Here is a 20,598-nt window from a genome sequence, read left to right as displayed (position 1 = left end):
TGTATTTTATAAGCAAAATCATTTTTGTCTTACTTTAAGGGCAAACAGTACTTTTTCTGCTGTGAGAAACTGTTTGTTACAAGTTCACTAAAGGCATTTCGGGTCTTATCGCTGTAATTTACTATCTGATGCCGTGTTTGTGTATATCTATTAAACTTTAAAAGTAGCAACATTAAGCTTTTGGGCAAAATTTTCCTCTATGGGTAATATCATTTTAAGTGACTATATTCACTGGTATTATAATGTAACGTAAAAACAGCAAAAATGTACATGATTTCAACCTATACGGTTTCAGAGGATATGATATGGTATAAACAACTTAATTAACAAATATAGATTGTAATTCCAAGTAATGAATATGATTTTACTCCTAATAATTTACTCACAATTCTGGTCCGCGTAAATACTTACATATAGTACATAGTACACAACACTTGCGTGTTAATGAGCCGCTAGCAACCACACAGAAAATGTTCTTGTGAGAATTTCTAAGGGATCATTGACCAAAAACTTCAGTTTTGTGTCGAGAAATATCAATTATTTATATTTTCACTATATAGAGACCCAAAAGGCCTTGACTGAGCATTTGAAAATAGTCTAGAAATCATATAGCGTTATTCTTAAAAAGTTTGCCTTGTGTAACATAAAACCTTTTGAATTACTACTGCCGACGAGTTGGTGGAATATTTGAAATTCAAATAGCAAATTCGGAGTTACAGCAATAGAAAAAACTGTTAGCAAGGGCAATAACTGGCAAACATGGACTAGCGAGAAATACATAATTAAATGATCGATGGCCAAACTGGTATGAACTATTCACATTATGTTCAAATAATCTCTTTAATAATCTCCCTTTCTTTTCAATTTTACTTCTTCTTGTCTGTATTGTTAGAGACACTTTCGCATAATCTCATTGCCGGAATCATATACCCGGCTCCTTTTTACTCTTCTTGCTGTTGCTGTTTCGTTTATTATGGAGACCCTTGACATAATCTCATTGCCGGAATCATATACCCGGCTCCTTTTTACTCTTCTTGCTGTTGCTGTTTCGTTTATTATGGAGACACTTGACATAATCTCAGTGCCGGAATCATATACCCGGCTCCTTTTTACTCTTCTTGCTGTTGCTGTTTCGTTTATTATGGAGACCCTTGACATAATCTCATTGCCGGAATCATATACCCGGCTCCTTTTTACTCTTCTTGCTGTTGCTGTTTCGTTTAGTCTGGAGAGCCTTGACATAATATCATTGCCGGAATCATATACCCGGCTCCTTTTTAATCTTCTTGATGTTGCTGTTTCGTTTATTCTGGAGACCCTTGACATAATCTCATTGCCGGAATCATATACCCGGCTCCTTTTTACTCTTCTTGCTGTTGCTGTTTCGTTTATTATGGAGACCCTTGACATAATCTCATTGCCGGAATCATATACCCGGCTCCTTTTTACTCTTCTTGCTGTTGCTGTTTCGTTTATTATGGAGACCCTTGACATAATCTCATTGCCGGAATCATATACCCGGCTCCTTTTTACTCTTCTTGCTGTTGCTGTTTCTTTTATTATGGATACCCTTGACATAATCTCATTGCCGGAATCATATACCCGGCTCCTTTTTACTCTTCTTGCTGTTTCTGTTTCGTTTATTATGGAGACCCTTGACATAATCTCATTGCCGGAATCATATACCCGGCTCCTTTTTACTCTTCTTGCTGTTGCTGTTTCGTTTATTATGGAGACCCTTGACATAATCTCATTGCCGGAATCATATACACGGCTCCTTTTTACTCTTCTTGCTGTTGCTGTTTCGTTTATTATGGAGACCCTTGACATAATCTCATTGCCGGAATCATATACCCGGCTCCTTTTTACTCTTCTTGCTGTTGCTGTTTCGTTTATTATGGAGACCCTTGACATAATCTCATTGCCGGAATCAAATTCTGGGTCTTTTAACTCTTCTTCTTGTTTGGATTGTTATAGAAATACTTTTGCATAATCTCATCATCGTAATCAAATTCTGGTCCCTGCAGGTGGTTGCTACAGTAAAGTCTGGGTTTCCTAAAATTGTCTATCTCAATAGGTTACTTACCTTGACCAGCTCTAAATTACGAAATCCTGTCAGAGTTAACTCAATAACATAACTATCATCATTCCAATTGTTTATTAAATTCTAAGTCTTGGTCATATTTTGGGCTTGTGGCATAGCTAAGAGTTACTCAGTTAACTATCACACTCGCTCATTATTTCTTTGTAGTACTTAAAAGCTTCTTCTGAAAACAAGCTTTTGAAATCCTAGTCCGAATCCTTTTCACCTTCATCTGTAATTTTGCCGAGATGTCTTCAAGATATCTCATTTTATTTTTTTAATTGAAGTAGGGCTGTACCGTCAAATTCTAACTGAGAAGAAATTATCTCTAAAAATAAAAAGCGCAGACTTGGAATGTTAAAGGTGTTTTTAAGCAACAATCTGAATTGCAAAATAAATAGTCTCGGCTGTGAAAACCGACATTCCACCAAATATCGAGAATAATGAGAAAACAATTTCGATTGTGTCTTTGACGCTCTGAGAATTGACGTTCACCAACCTCATAAATCAATATGTTCCAACATTGATCCTAACTCTTTGACCAAAATAGAAAGAATATTAGACTTATATTACACGGCAAATATTTCCTTGGGCTCTAATTTTTGCCTGTGGTCTTACATATTTCTTTTATTCTTTTTACAACAGTTTCTTGATTCTTGCTATGTTTTTCCATTGAGCCCACCTGATGAGCCAAATTTAATTTGTTCTTTTGCTTCTAGAAAATGAGTGAAGAAGAAAGTAATAAGCCTACAGCTGAAGCTGTCCAATCTCCACACGAAGTGATCAAAGATAATGTTGAACAACGTCAAGAAGAAGACCCAGGTGAAAACATACAAAAAAATGGAATAGGGGAGCATAATGAATCACCTTCCACTACACCAGCACCACCTGTGTTAAATAATGAAAATCAGGCTGTGAACGGTGTAAATGGTGCTCATGATTCGGACCCTGATGATATCATTGTTGAAGAGCCTGAAGACCCATTAGCTAACCCTGAGGGTAGGAAGCGAAAAATAAGTGATGATGATGAGGGAGCTGCACCAGAGACAACTTTAAATGGTGAACGTATATCAAAGCCAGTTGTGATTGAATTAGATGGCACTCAAGAAATTAAACAAGCTATTGCTCAGCATACAGAAAAGAAGAAGGCAAAGAAAAAGAAGATGGAAGAGGATGATGGTAATTCAGCCAAAGCTAAGGCAGAAGAAGTTACAGAAAGAAGAGCATCTCTTCGGCAAAGGAACGCCCAAGTAAAATTGGTATGTATTGAATTGAATTTAAGATGAACAAATCATGGTAGAGTGGACTGGTACTTGTCTGTTATCCTGACCACACTCAAGTTCTAGATCTAAGTAAAACAGGTTTTTCTGTCGGCATTTGGAGATAATTAGCTTAGTCTCAGTGAGATAATCTGCTATGAAGGTGTATTTTAATTAAATATTCAATATAAAGGGCTGGTTAGATACTAAATATAATGCGTCCTGGGTGGCCTGCTTTTCATAATTCTTTGTTGTAGTTTCCATAATTTTGTTATTAACGTATTATATTTCATCATATTTTGGTATATTTCATTATGATTAACCTAACTTCTCTACTTGAGTGTGGTCGGGATAACAGACAAGTACCAGTGGAACGAATCAATCTGGGTCAAAGCTCAGGCCTCAGAGGCCTATTGCTTTCAAAGATAAATTGTAGGTTGTTTTTGCATGTCTTTTTTATTTCCAAAATGCTGCCATAGTTTTAAAATACAGAGTATAACTCCTAAATTTTTATGGTATACAGCATATAAACAACAGAACCAACAGAAGAACAGGAAGAACAGAACCAAAAAGTAGAGAATATACACTTGAACATGAGTGGCTCAGAAGGCAAACATAGACACATGATTTTTATAGATTCCAGTGTCAAAGCCCTTGGTTGACTCTTGACTTTGAATGCTCTGGAAGTAAATTCTGCTAAGTCAATTAATCAGTAAACTTATGATTTAACCATAATTTGAAACAGAAAGACATACATACATGTGCTGCAACTGGGAATAAAGATAAGGAAACATCTTTTTTTTCTAGTCTCGATGGTTGAACAATAAATAATATTGTGCAATGGTTTTCATGCTGCTTCTAATGCAGCTCTGTTTGCTGAATTCGAAAAAGTAGTACATTTTATGATCATATGACCTCATCATGCGTTGCAATACTTTTGTTTTGTAATTCTGATGGTTGAACAATAAATAATATTGTGCAATGGTTTTCATGTTGCTTCTAATGCAACTCTGTTTAATGAATTCGAAAATGCAGTACATCTTACGATCATATGATGCAGTGCGTCTTTTTTTGGAATTTTTATGGTTGGATGATAAACAATATTGTTAAACAGTTTTCATGTTACTTTTAATGCAGCTTTGTTTACTGAATTCGAAAAAGTAGAACATCTTATGATCATATGACTTCATCATATGTTGCAATACGTTTTTTTTTTGTAATCCTGATGGTTGAACAATAAATAATATTTTGCAATGGTTTTCATGTTGCTTCTAATGCAGCTCTGTTTGCTGAATTCGAAAAAGTAGAACATCTTAGATCATATGACTTCATCGTATGTTGCAATAGGTTTTTTTTTTTGTAATTCTGATGGTTGAACAATAAATAATATTGTGCAACAGTTTTCATGTTGCTTCTAATGCAACTCTGCTTAATGAATTCGAAAATGCAGTTCATATTACGATCATATGATGCAGTGCGTCTTCTTAGAACATCTTAGATCATATGACTTCATCATATGATGTAATACGTTTTTTTTGTAATTCTGATGGTTGAACAATAAATAATATTGTGCAACAGTTTTCATGTTGCTTCTAATACAACTCTGCTTAATGAATTCTAAAATGCAGTACATCTTACGATCATATGATGCAGTGCGTCTTTTTTTGGAATTTTTATGGTTGAATGATAAACAATATTGTTTAAAGAGTTTTAATGTTGCTTCTAATGCAGCTTTGTTTACTGAATTCGTAAAAGTAGAACATCTTATGATCATTTGACCTCATCATATGTTGCAATACGTTTTTTTTGTAATTCTGATGTTCGAACAATAAATAATATTGTGCAATGGTTTTCATGTTGCTTCTAATGCAACTCTGTTTAATGAATTCGAAAATGCAGTACATCTTATGATCATATGATGCAGTGCGTCTTTTTTTGGAATTTTTATAGATGAATGATAGACAATATTTTTCAACAGTTTTCATGTTGCTTTTAATGCAGCTTTGTTTACTGAATTCGAAAAAGTAGAACATCTTCTGATCATATGACTTCATCATATGTTGCAATACATTTTTTTTTTTTTTTTGTAATCCTGATGGTTGAACAATAAATAATATTTTGCAATGGTTTTCATGTTGCTTCTAATGCAGCTCTGTTTGCTGAATTCGAAAAAGTAGAACATCTTAGATCATATGACTTCATCATATGTTGCAATAGGTTTTTTTTTTGTAATTCTGATGGTTGAACAATAAATAATATTGTGCAACAGTTTTCATGTTGCTTCTAATGCAACTCTGCTTAATGAATTCGAAAATGCAGTACATCTTACGATCATATGATGCAGTGCGTCTTTTTTGGAATTTTTATGGTTGAATGATAAACAATATTGTTTAAAGAGTTTTAATGTTGCTTCTAATGCAGCTTTGTTTACTGAATTCGTAAAAGTAGAACATCTTATGATCATTTGACCTCATCATATGTTGCAATACGATTTTTTTGTAATTCTGATGTTTGAACAATAAATAATATTGTGCAATGGTTTTCATGTTGCTTCTAATGCAACTCTGTTTAATGAATTCGAAAATGCAGTACATCTTATGATCATATGATGCAGTGCGTCTTTTTTTGGAATTTTTATAGATGAATGATAGACAATATTTTTCAACAGTTTTCATGTTGCTTTTAATGCAGCTTTGTTTACTGAATTCGAAAAAGTAGAACATCTTCTGGTCATATGACTTCATCATATGTTGCAATACATTTTTTTTTTTTGTAATCCTGATGGTTGAACAATAAATAATATTTTGCAATGGTTTTCATGTTGCTTCTAATGCAGCTCTGTTTGCTGAATTCGAAAAAGTAGAACATCTTAGATCATATGACTTCATCATATGTTGCAATAGGTTTTTTTTTGTAATTCTGTTGGTGAACAATAAATAATATTGTGCAACAGTTTTCATGTTGCTTCTAATACAACTCTGCTTAATGAATTCGAAAATGCAGTACATCTTACGATCATATGATGCAGTGCGTCTTTTTTTGGAATTTTTATGGATGAATGATAAACAATATTGTTTAAAGAGTTTTAATGTTGCTTCTAATGCAGCTTTGTTTACTGAATTCGTAAAAGTAGAACATCTTATGATCATTTGACCTCATCATATGTTGCAATACTATTTTTTTGTAATTCTGATGTTTGAACAGTAAATAATATTGTGCAATGGTTTTCATGTTGCTTCTAATGCAACTCTGTTTAATGAATTCGAAAATGCAGTACATCTTATGATCATATGATGCAGTGCGTCTTTTTTTGGAATTTTTATAGATGAATGATAGACAATATTTTTCAACAGTTTTCATGTTGCTTTTAATGCAGCTTTGTTTACTGAATTCGAAAAAGTAGAACATCTTCTGATCATATGACTTCATCATATGTTGCAATACATTTTTTTTTTGTAATCCTGATGGTTGAACAATAAATAATATTTTGCAATGGTTTTCATGTTGCTTCTAATGCAGCTCTGTTTGCTGAATTCGAAAAAGTAGTACATTTTATGATCATATGACCTCATCATGCGTTGCAATACTTTTGTTTTGTAATTCTGATGGTTGAACAATAAATAATATTGTGCAATGGTTTTCATGTTGCTTCTAATGCACTCTGCTTAATGAATTCGAAAATGCAGTACATCTTAAGATCATATGATGCAGTGCGTCTTTTTTTGGAATTTTTATGGTTGAATGATAAACAATATTGTTTAAAGAGTTTTAATGTTGCTTCTAATGCAGCTTTGTTTACTGAATTCGTAAAAGTAGAACATCTTATGATCATTTGACCTCATCATATGTTGCAATACGATTTTTTTGTAATTCTGATGTTTGAACAATAAATAATATTGTGCAATGGTTTTCATGTTGCTTCTAATGCAACTCTGTTTAATGAATTCGAAAATGCAGTACATCTTATCATATGATGCAGTGCGTCTTTTTTTGGAATTTTTATAGATGAATGATAGACAGTATTTTTCAACAGTTTTCATTTTGCTTTTAATGCAGCTTTGTTTACTGAATTCGAAAAAGTAGAACATCTTCTGATCATATGACTTCATCATATGTTGCAATACATTTTTTTTTTGTAATCCTGATGGTTGAACAATAAATAATATTTTGCAATGGTTTTCATGTTGCTTCTAATGCAGCTCTGTTTGCTGAATTCGAAAAAGTAGAACATCTTAGATCATATGACTTCATCATATGTTGCAATAGGTTTTTTTTTTGTAATTCTGATGGTTGAACAATAAATAATATTGTGCAACAGTTTTCATGTTGCTTCTAATGCAACTGCTTAATGAATTCGAAAATGCAGTACATCTTACGATCATATGATGCAGTGCGTCTTTTTTTGGAATTTTTATGGTTGAATGATAAACAATATTGTTTAAAGAGTTTTAATGTTGCTTCTAATGCAGCTTTGTTTACTGAATTCGTAAAAGTAGAACATCTTATGATCATTTGACCTCATCATATGTTGCAATACGATTTTTTTGTAATTCTGATGTTTGAACAATAAATAATATTGTGCAATGGTTTTCATGTTGCTTCTAATGCAACTCTGTTTAATGAATTCGAAAATGCAGTACATCTTATGATCATATGATGCAGTGCGTCTTTTTTTGAATTTTTATAGATGAATGATAGACAATATTTTTCAACAGTTTTCATGTTGCTTTTAATGCAGCTTTGTTTACTGAATTCGAAAAAGTAGAACATCTTCTGATCATATGACTTCATCATATGTTGCAATACATTTTTTTTTTGTAATCCTGATGGTTGAACAATAAATAATATTTTGCAATGGTTTTCATGTTGCTTCTAATGCAGCTCTGTTTGCTGAATTCGAAAAAGTAGAACATCTTAGATCATATGACTTCATCATATGTTGCAATACGTTTTTTTTGTAATTCTGATGGTTGAACAATAAATAATATTGTGCAACAGTTTTCATGTTGCTTCTAATGCAACTCGGCTTGCTGAATTGGAAAATGTAGTTCAAATTTTCCATTTCTCCAAATCATAGCATAAACAATTTTAAAAGTTTGCTTTTTTGAAAATTTGAGTTGAATTTTCTAAGAGAATTATTTTACTTATTCATTTAGTTTTCATTGTCACAGTGCTGAAAGCTTTCACTTGTAGTGCATAAATACGAGTAATAAAGCATATAGAGTGACTAATACAACAAAATATATTCTACCTGATATTGTAGAACTAAACCTGGGATCCTCATTTTCATACTGATAAGAATCACTGCTAGACAATGAGCTCTTTAAGTTTTGCAAAATTTAAAGAACATACACACATCCTCTGGAAGATGATTCCAGTGGAAGAAGGCTTTAGAGCAAAGAATTACTCTCGGTTTTTGTTGGAAGAGTATTTGACTCAGTTTAGGTCGTTGTTGCAAGAAATATCAGCTGAGAAAGTTTATCAATGTTGCTTCACAAGAAATTTAGTCAAATGTTCATCACAAGTATGATTCTGAATATTCTTTATGGCTTTAGTCTTAAGAGGATTTCTAGATGATGGTATGGGGCTATTAATTGGGAGATGAGCAAGTCTTGTTTTTACTGCATCACAACTGACCATTCAAGCATCAGATCATTCCTCAGTCTCTAGATATGCTTGAAGGGGTAGGGGAGGATATATAGGAACTTACTTCTTAACTCAGCTACACAGGCTGCACTGTCATTAACAGTGGTCTGATGGTTTTACTCGGTTGTCTGCCATCATAGGTACTGTACTGTAAAGAAAATGGTGTTCAATTTGGTGTAATACCTTGAGAACACCCAACCCCCACCAATGCAATAGTGCACCTCATATCCCAGGGAGGATTTACACAAGATGTAAGCATGTTAAAGATAACCTTCTTAAAACAATTGGCTAACAAAATCGTGACTGTATTGTTTATCCCATTTCATATTCCATACAATTTAAGCTTCTCTAGAAAATCTATTGATTACCTTTGAAACAGCAACTACATGTCATACCCCTGAGCCAGAAGCTTTATTAATGCTGGTGCAGAGCCACAGGGTGATGCATTGTAGCCATTGTAATCAGTAATGGTGGTCAATTGTTTGATTTTTTATGTGGTTAGAGATCAACAACACAAGCAAGAAAACATGGTACTTTTCTGTTATAGCGACCTCACTCAAGAGTTACGCTGTGTAAAACTCGAGAACAAACCGGTTTCATCTGTCTGTATTAAGAGGCAATTAGCCTATGCTCAGTGAAAAACAAGTGGCGGGCGACGGAATACATCAGATTTATATAATTTAGGCTCTATATTTACACATTTTTTTTTTGGGGGGGGGGAGGGGTAAAGTATTTGGACAGCATGAAGTTAAAAAACAATTTTTACTTCATATTAATATACAGATTAATTGTAGCTAACACATTTTGCATGTAGACCCACTATACTTTAACCCCCCCCCGTAATGTACAAATTAATAGCCCAAACTTGTTTCTAAAGTATTATATTTTCATCATGTTTTGGTATTTTTCATTAGGATTAATCTGACTTCACTTCTTGAGTGGTGTCGCTATAACGGAAAAGTGACGAAAACACTTTTAGGCTATCATTTTCTCCATGTGTACTCGTAATACTTTGATACAAACTTCTCACCCATGTGCTGGTCTGCTCTTCCAATCAAACTTCCCTAATCTCAATTGAGATGAGTCTATGTTCACTTCATATAATGTAGCACTATTTTATCTTGTCTAAACTATTGAAATGGATCTGAGACAAGGTAACTCCCTCAAAAATTCTCCAAGTGCAAATTTTTCTCCTGTCTATAATGAACCTGGTTTTATGAATGACCGATGAATTTTATATATTTTATTCTGCTGGCATTAAACATGTCTTACCAAATAATTCAGCCACCTCTGAACTTAGGGAAGATAAGGCACAGTACTGGGAAATGTCCAAATCTTCAATGGTAAACTGATTTTTCTTCTAAAGTCTTTTCCTTAGATATATTTTGGTTATGGCTTTACAGTGTTTATTAATCAGTTCTTACTTTTTCCTAAACAAAAAAAAAAAAACAGTAGTATCATATCATGTCTGATTCTCTTGAAGTTCAACCATTTGTCACTCCATATGCTATATATATTTTTGACTAGGTCTATGTAGAGCAATATACTACAATACTATTCTTTAATTTTTTATTATTGTTGTTCATATTAATATAAGTTTCTTTTGTTATTATTATGATCGTTGTTTATATTATTGTTACTAGACCCCGGCGTCGCGTCGATGAGGGAAGACCGGCGGCGGTAGGGCCAAAAACAGCACGCCGCGCCGCCGGTAAGATGTCGGCGGCGTGCCACTGAGGCGACCTGTGCAGACTGCAAACATTAGTGTTTTTATCAGTCTTTCTCACATAACATGCTTAAATTTTGAACATATTCAAGCCTATTCATGATTTCCAAGATTCACAAGTCACTGGCTGGAAACTGGTCTTCTTCGTTATTCATCAAGAGAAGTAGAAATGTGGTAGAAACGAAATGGCTGTGGCATTTCAGAACCCTTGTATAATACGAGAAATTGAAGTATCTATTAGTTATGTATTCTTAACATAAATAATTATCAAAATTAGTAGTTTTTTTGATCGAGTATTACTGCATATACAACTTCAAATACCGTATCACAAAATTCGTCAGTTATCTGGGTAAAAACTTTGAATATAACTTTAAACTTAAGAAGCTTAATTTTTTCATAATGTCCTTTGCCTATATCTGTTTTGTCACCTTTAAAACAGTTGAAATGGGCGATTTGATATTGATTTTTTTTTTTTTTTTTTTTTTTTTTTTTTTTTTTTTTTTTTTTTTTTTTGCTCTTTTGGATTCTTAAAGACGACTTCTTGTATTAAAAATTCATTTTTAATTACAATTTAAAAAAAATGCATTTTAAAGTTTTTTGGCTTCTTTATAGAATATATGTCATGTAGGCTAAGGCTGAACTGCTGCTTTTTTATTGCTTTTGGCTGCTCTTTTGGATATTATTCGTTTTTTTTCTTTTGGGGATTCATTCCAAACTATAAATTGATAAATACCTAATATCAGTCAAATTATAAACTGCATCTAAAAGAAGTAAATTATGAAATTGAAAAATACAGGATGAACACTTCACATGAGAACACTTCAATTACAATGAAACAAAAAGCACCTAATGGTTTATTCGATATGAAGAAAAATTAAATGCCAGCTATTTTCTTAGGTAAAAAATGAAAAGCTCATCCGTTTTAAATGTAATTAAATGAAATAATATGCAGACTGAAGTAGCTCCAGGAAGATGTTGAGATTTTCTTCCCAGTTCGTCACTTTTAATCTAAGCAAAATGTTAGGACACTTAGTATCAGTTATTGAGTTTAAGCTTTGGTTTCCAAATGCTCACAAAAATTACCAAATTTAAGAAAGTCGCAACAATAAGTCACCTGTGGTCAAAATACTCAAAAGACTCCTCTTAGATTCCCACCCAGGCTCAAAGCTTCTGCTATGGTCATTTCCATGGAAATCTCCGAAGTTTCTTTTTAAAATAGCTTTCAAGCGTAGTTTGGGGTATTTAGCCTTTTTTGCTTTTCTTCAAAGCTTTGAAAAAAGTGTTATAATATTCCAAATGTTACATTTGTCATATTTGTGAATATTTTTGGTCATCATTTGTGGGGCGATCGAAATTTTTAACCACTGTAGATACGTAAGAACGTTGCAACATCTAGTACCCTGAGGTCCTAAGACTGTCAAAGACTCCTCCTTGAACCTCCCAAATTGAAAACTTTTGTTATGACCTGGCCTTTTAATGTAACTTGGGCACTGGACCAAGGGCGCCATTGTCACACGAGCGCAACGTTAGGTGGGGATTTCGATATCGCACTCGTCACACCAATTCGTTTTAGTGCGAATGTGTCTGGTACTTATGAATGAATGTTTTCAAACTAAACCCATTTCATCAATAAAAAAAAAACGGATTGGACGCATATGGCCCTTTCCCTTTGGACGACAAAACCAGGTAAGTGCTGCATCAAGCATGACTCACGAAAATCTTGTTAATTTTTGTCAACTTTTTGGCATCCTGCTTTCAATAAAAAAAATCAAGGTACTATCACTTAAATATAATAGCTCCCTATGCCCCCCCCCTATGGATACTATATTGATAGGACACAGTCTCTGCTTTAAAAAAATCGAGATATTATCATTTAAATATGATAGCTCACCCCCCCCCTCTGGATACCACCTTGATGAAATACCGTCTCTGCTTTAAATTAAAAAAATTTAACTTTTTGGGATCCCTGATTTCAATAAAAAAATTTCGAGATATTATCATTTAAATGTAATACCCCCCCCCCTCTGGATACAACCTTGATAGGATACTATCTCAGCTTTCATTAGAAAAATAATTTACTTAATAATTAACTAGGTCACTAAATGGTTCAAACAAAAACGCAAAATAAAGTTAAACAGATTAGTGTTCCTTGAAAAAAATTGAGGGTATTAGTAAAGGGTTACAAAGACAACAACAAATTAGTCGAAATTATTCAGATATACCTCAAATTATTGGAAAACTGAGTCATAGATTCGCTGTGGCATTCAATAAGATCCAAAGAATATAATCAAAAGGGAGCACACACAAAAGCCAAATTAGGCCAGTAGCCCATGAGAAATCGCAAAATACCGAAGGCAATAAACAAGTCTCAATGGCCCTGGGTCTATCAAAATATTTCAATGGTTTCCCAGGGAATTTGATATCATTTTCTTCTGTCTCCACTTTAAATGAAAAAAAATAATTATCCTTTTGGCATCCCTGCTTTCAATAAAAAAAAAGTATTATCACTTACAAATGATAGTCTCCTATCCCCCCCCCCGATAGGCAATAATTTACAATTTATTGATGAGTCATATTTTTGGGTAGCTTCCGAACAATTGAGTATTAAACATTCAGGCGTTCAACAATTGAGTATTAAATATTAAGAAAATCTTATCTAAAAACAGCAAAAAAAAAAAAAAAATCTGCAAACTTACAATTCAGCTGTAGAAATAATCTGTCGGCTGTCAATTTCAAAATCCAGCTGAAGGCTAAAGCTTTATAGTAATGAATTCATTCTATATTTCTATTCAACTTGTAAATAAAATTCTTTATTACGAACGATGTAAGAAATAGCGATTGGGAAACTGCCTTCGAAATGATTTAAAGTCATTTCATCAAGACGATACTGTTTTTTGTCAACATATGAAGAACTATGTATATTGCAATATTTGCAATTGCATATTGCATCTGTCTGGTTTTTATGCAAAGTAACAAAAGAGACGAAAACCAATGAACAAGAGAGTAGTGAAGAATTATGGTATGCAAAGTAATATTTGGCAGGGAAAGTCACTGGTGATAAATCGCCAGGGGTGGCACCGTGATTGCGTGATTTTCCGGGATTCGGGGAACCAAATTTTTTTCGGGGTGACGGATAGATTTTCCGGGAAAACCCCGAAAATTCGGGGATAGTGCAAGCCCTGCTTGATTTCTAATCAGGAAAATTGAAATACTAAACCAAACCAGAAGGGAAAGTTCCAACATTGCGGTTGACGCAATAAAGAATTGCTGCAAAACGAATTTGAGGTCGACTGAACGCGCCGCCTCTGCAAGCGCGGGCGCGCCGGCGGCGTTACGACCCGGGGGGTGTTCGACCGGGCCTCGCGGCGGGGGCGTTCGGTCGATCTGCCGGCGCGGCACCGGGGTCTAATTGTTACATTGTTGCTTATCTTATGTTATTTATATCATTTGATGAACCAACAAGAGACTTACATTAAAATAGCCTTAAACTTACGTGTGGATTATTGTACTTAAAAAGCTCATTGCTTTGAATCTGTAAAGGTGCATCTTTTCCTTAGAAACTTGCATCATAAACTGGTAAGTCTGTGAACAGGGAATCCCTTCTAATTTTATGCATAATAGACATTCAACGAACGTTTGGTCCTTGAAACGCCCCTAACCCCTTCTCAAAGGGTCCACCTGTGTATGCTAGTTGATGCTGTTTTTTTTTGTGAATCGTTCATTATTCCAATTTATCCTTGCAGGTGGAGCCTGATACTCCAGAAGAATCAGAGGGTGAAGGATCAGAGGGCGAAGCTCCACCAGATTTGCCTTCTGTCACCATCACTCCTGCAGTGTCTGCAACTAGTGCGCTTGATCCTCTTTCTATAGAACCTGTCCGGAAGGGTCAAATCACAATCAAAGCTTCAAACAGACCCACACCAGCCTTGAAACAAATGCCAAGTGTAACAATCACCAAGACTCTACCTAAAGTTGGGTCGCCAAAAGGGCCCACGACACCTGGAGTAAAGCCAAATGATAAAACGACTATAGTTCTGGTTGATACTAATTCAATTTTACAAGGGAAAGGTTCAATACCTCCCAGGTCAACCCATAACCTTCCACCCGCTCTAAGTGCCCTCTATAAATCATTACCTCCTGGACTAAGTATCAATCAAAGTCCTGGGCTGAGCATTTCTCATAGCCTGAATAGCTCCAGCCCAGGTCTATCTATCACTGCCACTCCTGTGACCAATAGCAAACCTCCTATGAGTCAAATACCCATGCTTATGGGGAGTGGTGTAACAATTACTAGTCCATCAGTAGCTCCAGTTGCTGATGTGCCAACACCACCAAGGCCACATCAGCCTACTCCATTTGTGCAATCTTTGCTGACTATGGATGACACGGCTTGTATTGTTGAAGCTCCTAGTTTTGTGGCACCTTATTTGATTGAGAAACCAGGTAAGAACTTACTTTGACATTAAAAAGAAAGTTTACAATAATACAGAGAGGTGTGGGTAGTATTCTAACCTCATTTTTCCTAATTCCCAAAAGACTGTTAAAAGCATCCATTAGGTTTGTTGATAATTGTTGTTCTATACGTTGTATTCAATTTTGGTGAATTTGATGCAATTTAGTCATTTCAACTTGAATAGTGGCTTAGATAGGTTGTGTGGCAAGTTCTTTTTTTTTATCACATTTGCTAAAAATAATGAAAATAATGTTATTTGAGATAGGCCCACCAATCCATCAATATTTGAGTCTAGTCAATAGAAGATATAATTATTTTTGAAAACAGTACATCATTACACTCTACTTCCATTTCATTGTGTTATTTTCAATTCAGTCAAAAAGATTTGCTATTTTGTAACTAAACTTATTTTAATTTTTTTTTTAACAAAACTACGGTAAATATCTTTACCAGTTAGTTCCAATTCAGGCTTTTGGATTTATACCTAGAAATTAGAGCCTGTAAGAAGAGAAAGGAACACTGCTATATTGATTTAGTCTTTGATAATTCATGTTTATTTGGCTTTTTTTTCTTTTTTAAATGAAAATTAGTGGGTTTGCCTTGTGATCAAGTTGCCTTATGTGCCTAATAAGCACCCTTAAATCAGCATCAAACTTTGTTCTTTATTCCATCTTTTGGTGGTGAAACAGTTCCTTATAAATTCATTATTGTTATAAAATTTTACATGATTTTTTTCTGTTTTTCCAAAAAAGAATCTTATTTGTGCTAATATATTTTTAAGGATCTTTAGTAATAATCATCCAAAAATTTGTCCATCAATAATTTTTTCAAAACTTTTCTCTAACACTAATGACTGTCAAAGTACTGCATTATACCATGTCTTTTTCAGTAAAATGACCTTTTACTAGAAATTGTATTGAACTATTTTTGAAACTACTGTAACCAGGTAGATCACAATAAACAAGAACACTCATTTGTCAGTTTTGTTTAAAATCCAATTTTATTCGTCATTTTTACAAACAGCTCTTCAGCAATATTGATCACAGGGACCCCCAACTCATCCTGAAGAAATAGGAAAATATATGCCCAAATTTTAGTATTTTCTGTTCCAGATGCTCCCCCTAGGAAAGTATTCATATTCTCTCTCCCCATAAAACCTATACCCTTCCCCCAAAAAATCTGTACCCCCCTCCCAAAAAATGAACTAAAGAAAGAGGCTCTATACTTAAGTTCAAATAGTAGGGAAATTTTAAGAATGTAATAAGGAGTACTTATTTGAATAAAATCCTTTCAGTGCTAGCAGAAAACGTAATTGTATATACAGTCTAATGCTAGGCCTAAATATCATGATTTTTTGTTATTTACCAGCATTGTAGGTTCTGATGAAACTGGATTCTCTGGAGTTAATTTCACTTTTGGATTTATAGGTGAAAGTATTGGCAAATTTTTATCAAGTCGACAAAAAGAGCTGGATGAACTAGAAAAAAAGTTTTCTGGAGTAGAAGAAGAAGAAAAAATGGAGGTAGATGAACCACAACCTGACAAGAAAGAAGAGAATAAAGAGGAAGAACCAAAAGAGACAGAAGCTGATAAAATTAAAGGTAAACTAAGAGAAATGCAATTTTGTTTAAATCTTGTTGATCCAGAAGTTAAAGTTCTTATTAGGTATAATTCTTAAGCTATGGACAATCACCCTGCGAATACATCTACAGAAATTTTGAACTTAGTTGGTAAAAGCAACAGTTTTACCGACTCCTGCCGTGAGTTTACAGATGGTGCCACAATTTTCCATTTGGTTAAATAAAGAGCATTAAAATAGTGACATGATATGTACTCAAATCTGAATCTTGGTTGGTAAATGCCGCTGTTTTACCTACTCGTCCAGTGATTTTACATATTGTATTCGAAACGGATATGACGCTAATTAATTACAAAAAACAGTCGGTAAAATGGCAAGCCAGTCAGTAAAATCTCTAGCTCCCCCCCCCCAAATATTTCGGCTAGTAACGGCACTGCCTGTTGCCCGCTGTTTTATGGAGAATCATAAAGTCCATTAGCCATTAAAAACAGGAGAAAAATGTCTTAATCTTATTGACACTTTGTCTATAAAATGCTCAATAAAAACTGAGTTGCAGTTACAACTGCAACTCACAGTTACAACAGTATATCAATAAACAAATGAATGCCAGCTGCAGTATATCAACAAACTACTGTTCATTATGTATTGTGTTCATTGTGTTTGTGTTGTGTGTATTGTGTTCATTGCGTATGTAGCCAACTACAACTACTGTTCAAAGTTTATTGTTGCTTCTGTTAAATCAATAAACAAATGAATGACAGCTACAGTGTATATCAACAAACTACTGTTCATTGTGTATTGTGTTCATTGTGTTTGTGTTGTGTGTATTGTGTTCATTGCGTATGTAGCCAACTACAACTACTGTTCAAAGTTTATTGTTGCTTCTGTTAAATCAATAAACAAATGAATGACAGCTACAGTGTATATCAACAAACTACTGTTCATTGTGTATTGTGTTCATTGTGTTTGTGTTGTGTGTATTGTGTTCATTGCGTATGTAGCCAACTACAACTACTGTTCAAAGTTTATTGTTGCTTCTGTTAAATCAATAAACAAATGAATGACAGCTACAGTATATATCAACAAAGTACTGTTCATTGTGTATTGTGTTCATTGTGTTTGTGTTGTGTGTATTTTGTTGATTGCGCATGTAGCAAACTACAACTACTGTTCTAAGTTTATTGTTGCTACTGTTAAATCAATAAACAAATGAATTACAGCTTTTTGGTTGTATGAATTCTTTGTGTGAAAAATAAAAGCCTCTTTTTTGTGCTCTTATGCCATGCACCTTGATTCTAGTCCCGTCGTCTAACGATAAATTTACCATAGGCCTGAGAATGAAACGTATACCATATATATAACCCGATAACCAGAAAAACAAAACTACTCCCCCAAATAAGATACTCTTTCAGGCTGTGTATGAGTTCTGAACAGGGTTGCCACTACTCACAAAAAAAAATTAATAGTAGGTCATCGGCCAAGTATATATTGAAGAAATGAAGAGGCAAAAATTGGTTTGCTAATAAATTTTAAGGATTTTTTTTGTTTGTTAGCTTCTTATGTTATCTTTTGTGTGATATTCAAATATAGTTCCAGTTTGCCCTGTTATGTTTTACATGAAAAATATGTATTAAATCATTGGAATTCTCTTTTTAGTAATATGTACTTCAGAAGTTTTTTGTTCTAAAGTATGAATTCAAATGTATGAGTATACAAATATATAAACCTAAAATACTCTTGGAAAATTAAATCCTGTAATAACCATTAAACCTGCAATTTCAAGCATGTTCATGTTTATGTTGATTTGTTTCAAACACAGCCTATATAAAAGTTCAATATACGTACCACTTCAAACTAAATTATTTGAAACCTGACAAATGTCCCTTTCTATATTATATTTTCAAATTTTACTTAAAAACGAACAATGGAAATCACAAAATAGCCTAATTTATAAAAAAAAAATCCAACAAATTATGTCTTAATTATGTGGACTAAATTATGTGAAATACAAAACTAAAACCCAAAACTACCAAACTTCATTTGATGCCATTAGAAACGCTAAATTATGTGTCATGTAGGCACATATGAAAGGGTAAGGGGGCTTTCTCCTCCCTCTGTCATAATTATTTTGATATGCTTATGATTTACTATACTTTCTAATATTTTCCATAGAATTCATCAGTTTTGCAGGTCTATGAAGTTTTGCCACTACACCCTTCTAAATCTTAGAAATTAACTCTTGCGTACGTGCGAGTTGTCATGCAATCTGTAAAGCCCATTATCAGACCTTTTGTGGAAAAGGGTATTATTTGTTGAAATCTTAGGAATGTGAAATATCTTTGTGTTTTGTGCAAAAAGAAATGAGGGAGGTCAGAGGTATATATATATATATATATATATATATATATATATATATATATATATATATATATATATATATATATATATATATATTTCTTACAAGATTTTTTTCTCTGGTTGCTTTTTGTAAAGAATTTAGTAGATGCACTTATTTGTGATTTAAAAAAGGGTTCAAAGCCAATAAACATAACTTTGTTATGATTTCTGCATAGACCTCGTGTATAGGAATTCCAACATTCGAAGAGGTTAAAAAAAGAACTGGCCACTCTTTAGTAATGACCAGAAAAAAATCCTCCTGAAAACGTCCGTCTACTTCCCAATAATCTATACTACATGTAGACAATGGGCAAAGTTCATAACTTGCAGTTCTTCCCCTGGGGACTGTGGGGGATTAAGTCATCCTCAAAGATATAGCTATTAGTTTTTTCGACTGCAGAAACAAATGGCTATCTCAAAATTTTGATCGGGTGACTTTGGGGGAAAAAAATGAGCGTGGGATGGGGCCTAATGGCCCTCCAGTTTTTGTCACTTAAAAAAGGGCACTAGAACTTTTTTCCGTTTGAATGGGCCCTCTTGCGATATTCTAGGACCACCGAGTCGATACAATCACCCCTGGGGAAAAAAAACAACAAAAAAGCAAATAAACACGCATCTGTGATCTTTCTTCCGGCAAAAAATAAACTCCATATTTTTGCAGATAGCAGTTTGAGACCTCTAAAACAGGGTTCTCTCATACGCTGAATCTGACGGTGTTATTTTCAATAAGATTCTATGACCTTTAGGGGCTGTTTCCCCCTTTTTTCAAAAATAAGGCAAATTTTCTCATCAGACTAAAGTTGATGACTACTTGATGCAACTTATATATTTGAAAGCAGCATAAAAATTCGATTATTTTGATGTATCTATTGGTATCGAAATTCCGTTTTTTAAAGTTTTGGTTACTATTGAGCCGAATCGCTCCTTACTTACAGTTTGTTACCTCGAACTGTTTTATAGAATGTTGAAGCTGGGGCCTCTTTGAAGACTAAAAGTAGATCTCAGCGTCAAGCACGTATTTGGGGTCGGATGGGTTCAGCTGGTGCTTTGGCCTATCTGGCTTCCAAGATCTCAAAATTATCCCGACATACCTCGTATTTTCTTCTATTTTTGTATGATATGCCTACTTTTTGGAATTTACCCCCTCGCCTAAGTGTGGATGCTTAACATTCCAATGTAACTACAAAATTGGATACAGGAAACTTGAAATTTGTTTTGTTAAAGGGACAGACACTTTTTTATTTACTTCACAGAAAAAAGCACAACTATATTTTATGAATAACTAAATAACTACAAAATAGACATAAGTCCTGTGTGGCTATATCTTCTAACCACCTTATAATTTAAAATTAACAAAACCAAAAAACTAATTTGCTAGCTCGAAAAAGTGAAAAAATAGATGGAGAAGTGGCAAATAAAAATGTAAAAACTATTTCGTAAAAAAATGGGATTACA

The 20,598-nt window shown here is 33.8% G+C and overlaps 1 protein-coding gene across 2 annotated transcripts in view; it reads left to right on the top strand.

Moving 5' to 3' along the window:
* LOC148945956 (uncharacterized) overlaps positions 1 to 20,598 on the top strand; it is a 42,063-nt gene that overhangs the window by 7,781 nt on the left and 13,684 nt on the right. For both annotated transcript variants that reach the window (XM_089097835.1, XM_089097833.1), the window contains exons 2-4: positions 2,803 to 3,342; positions 14,458 to 15,157; positions 16,595 to 16,768. In XM_089097835.1, coding sequence (XP_088953961.1) covers positions 2,806 to 3,342; positions 14,458 to 15,157; positions 16,595 to 16,768 — 1,411 coding nt within the window. In that variant the 5' untranslated portion in view covers positions 2,803 to 2,805. The remainder of the gene's footprint in view (positions 1 to 2,802; positions 3,343 to 14,457; positions 15,158 to 16,594; positions 16,769 to 20,598) is intronic.

The sequence above is a fragment of the Artemia sp. Qi Xiang Cuo genome, chromosome 12 (assembly GCF_049724085.1).
Source record: "Artemia sp. Qi Xiang Cuo chromosome 12, ASM4972408v1, whole genome shotgun sequence".
Taxonomy (NCBI): Eukaryota; Metazoa; Arthropoda; class Branchiopoda; order Anostraca; family Artemiidae; genus Artemia; species Artemia sp. Qi Xiang Cuo.
This window is presented reverse-complemented; position numbering and strand designations above follow the sequence as displayed.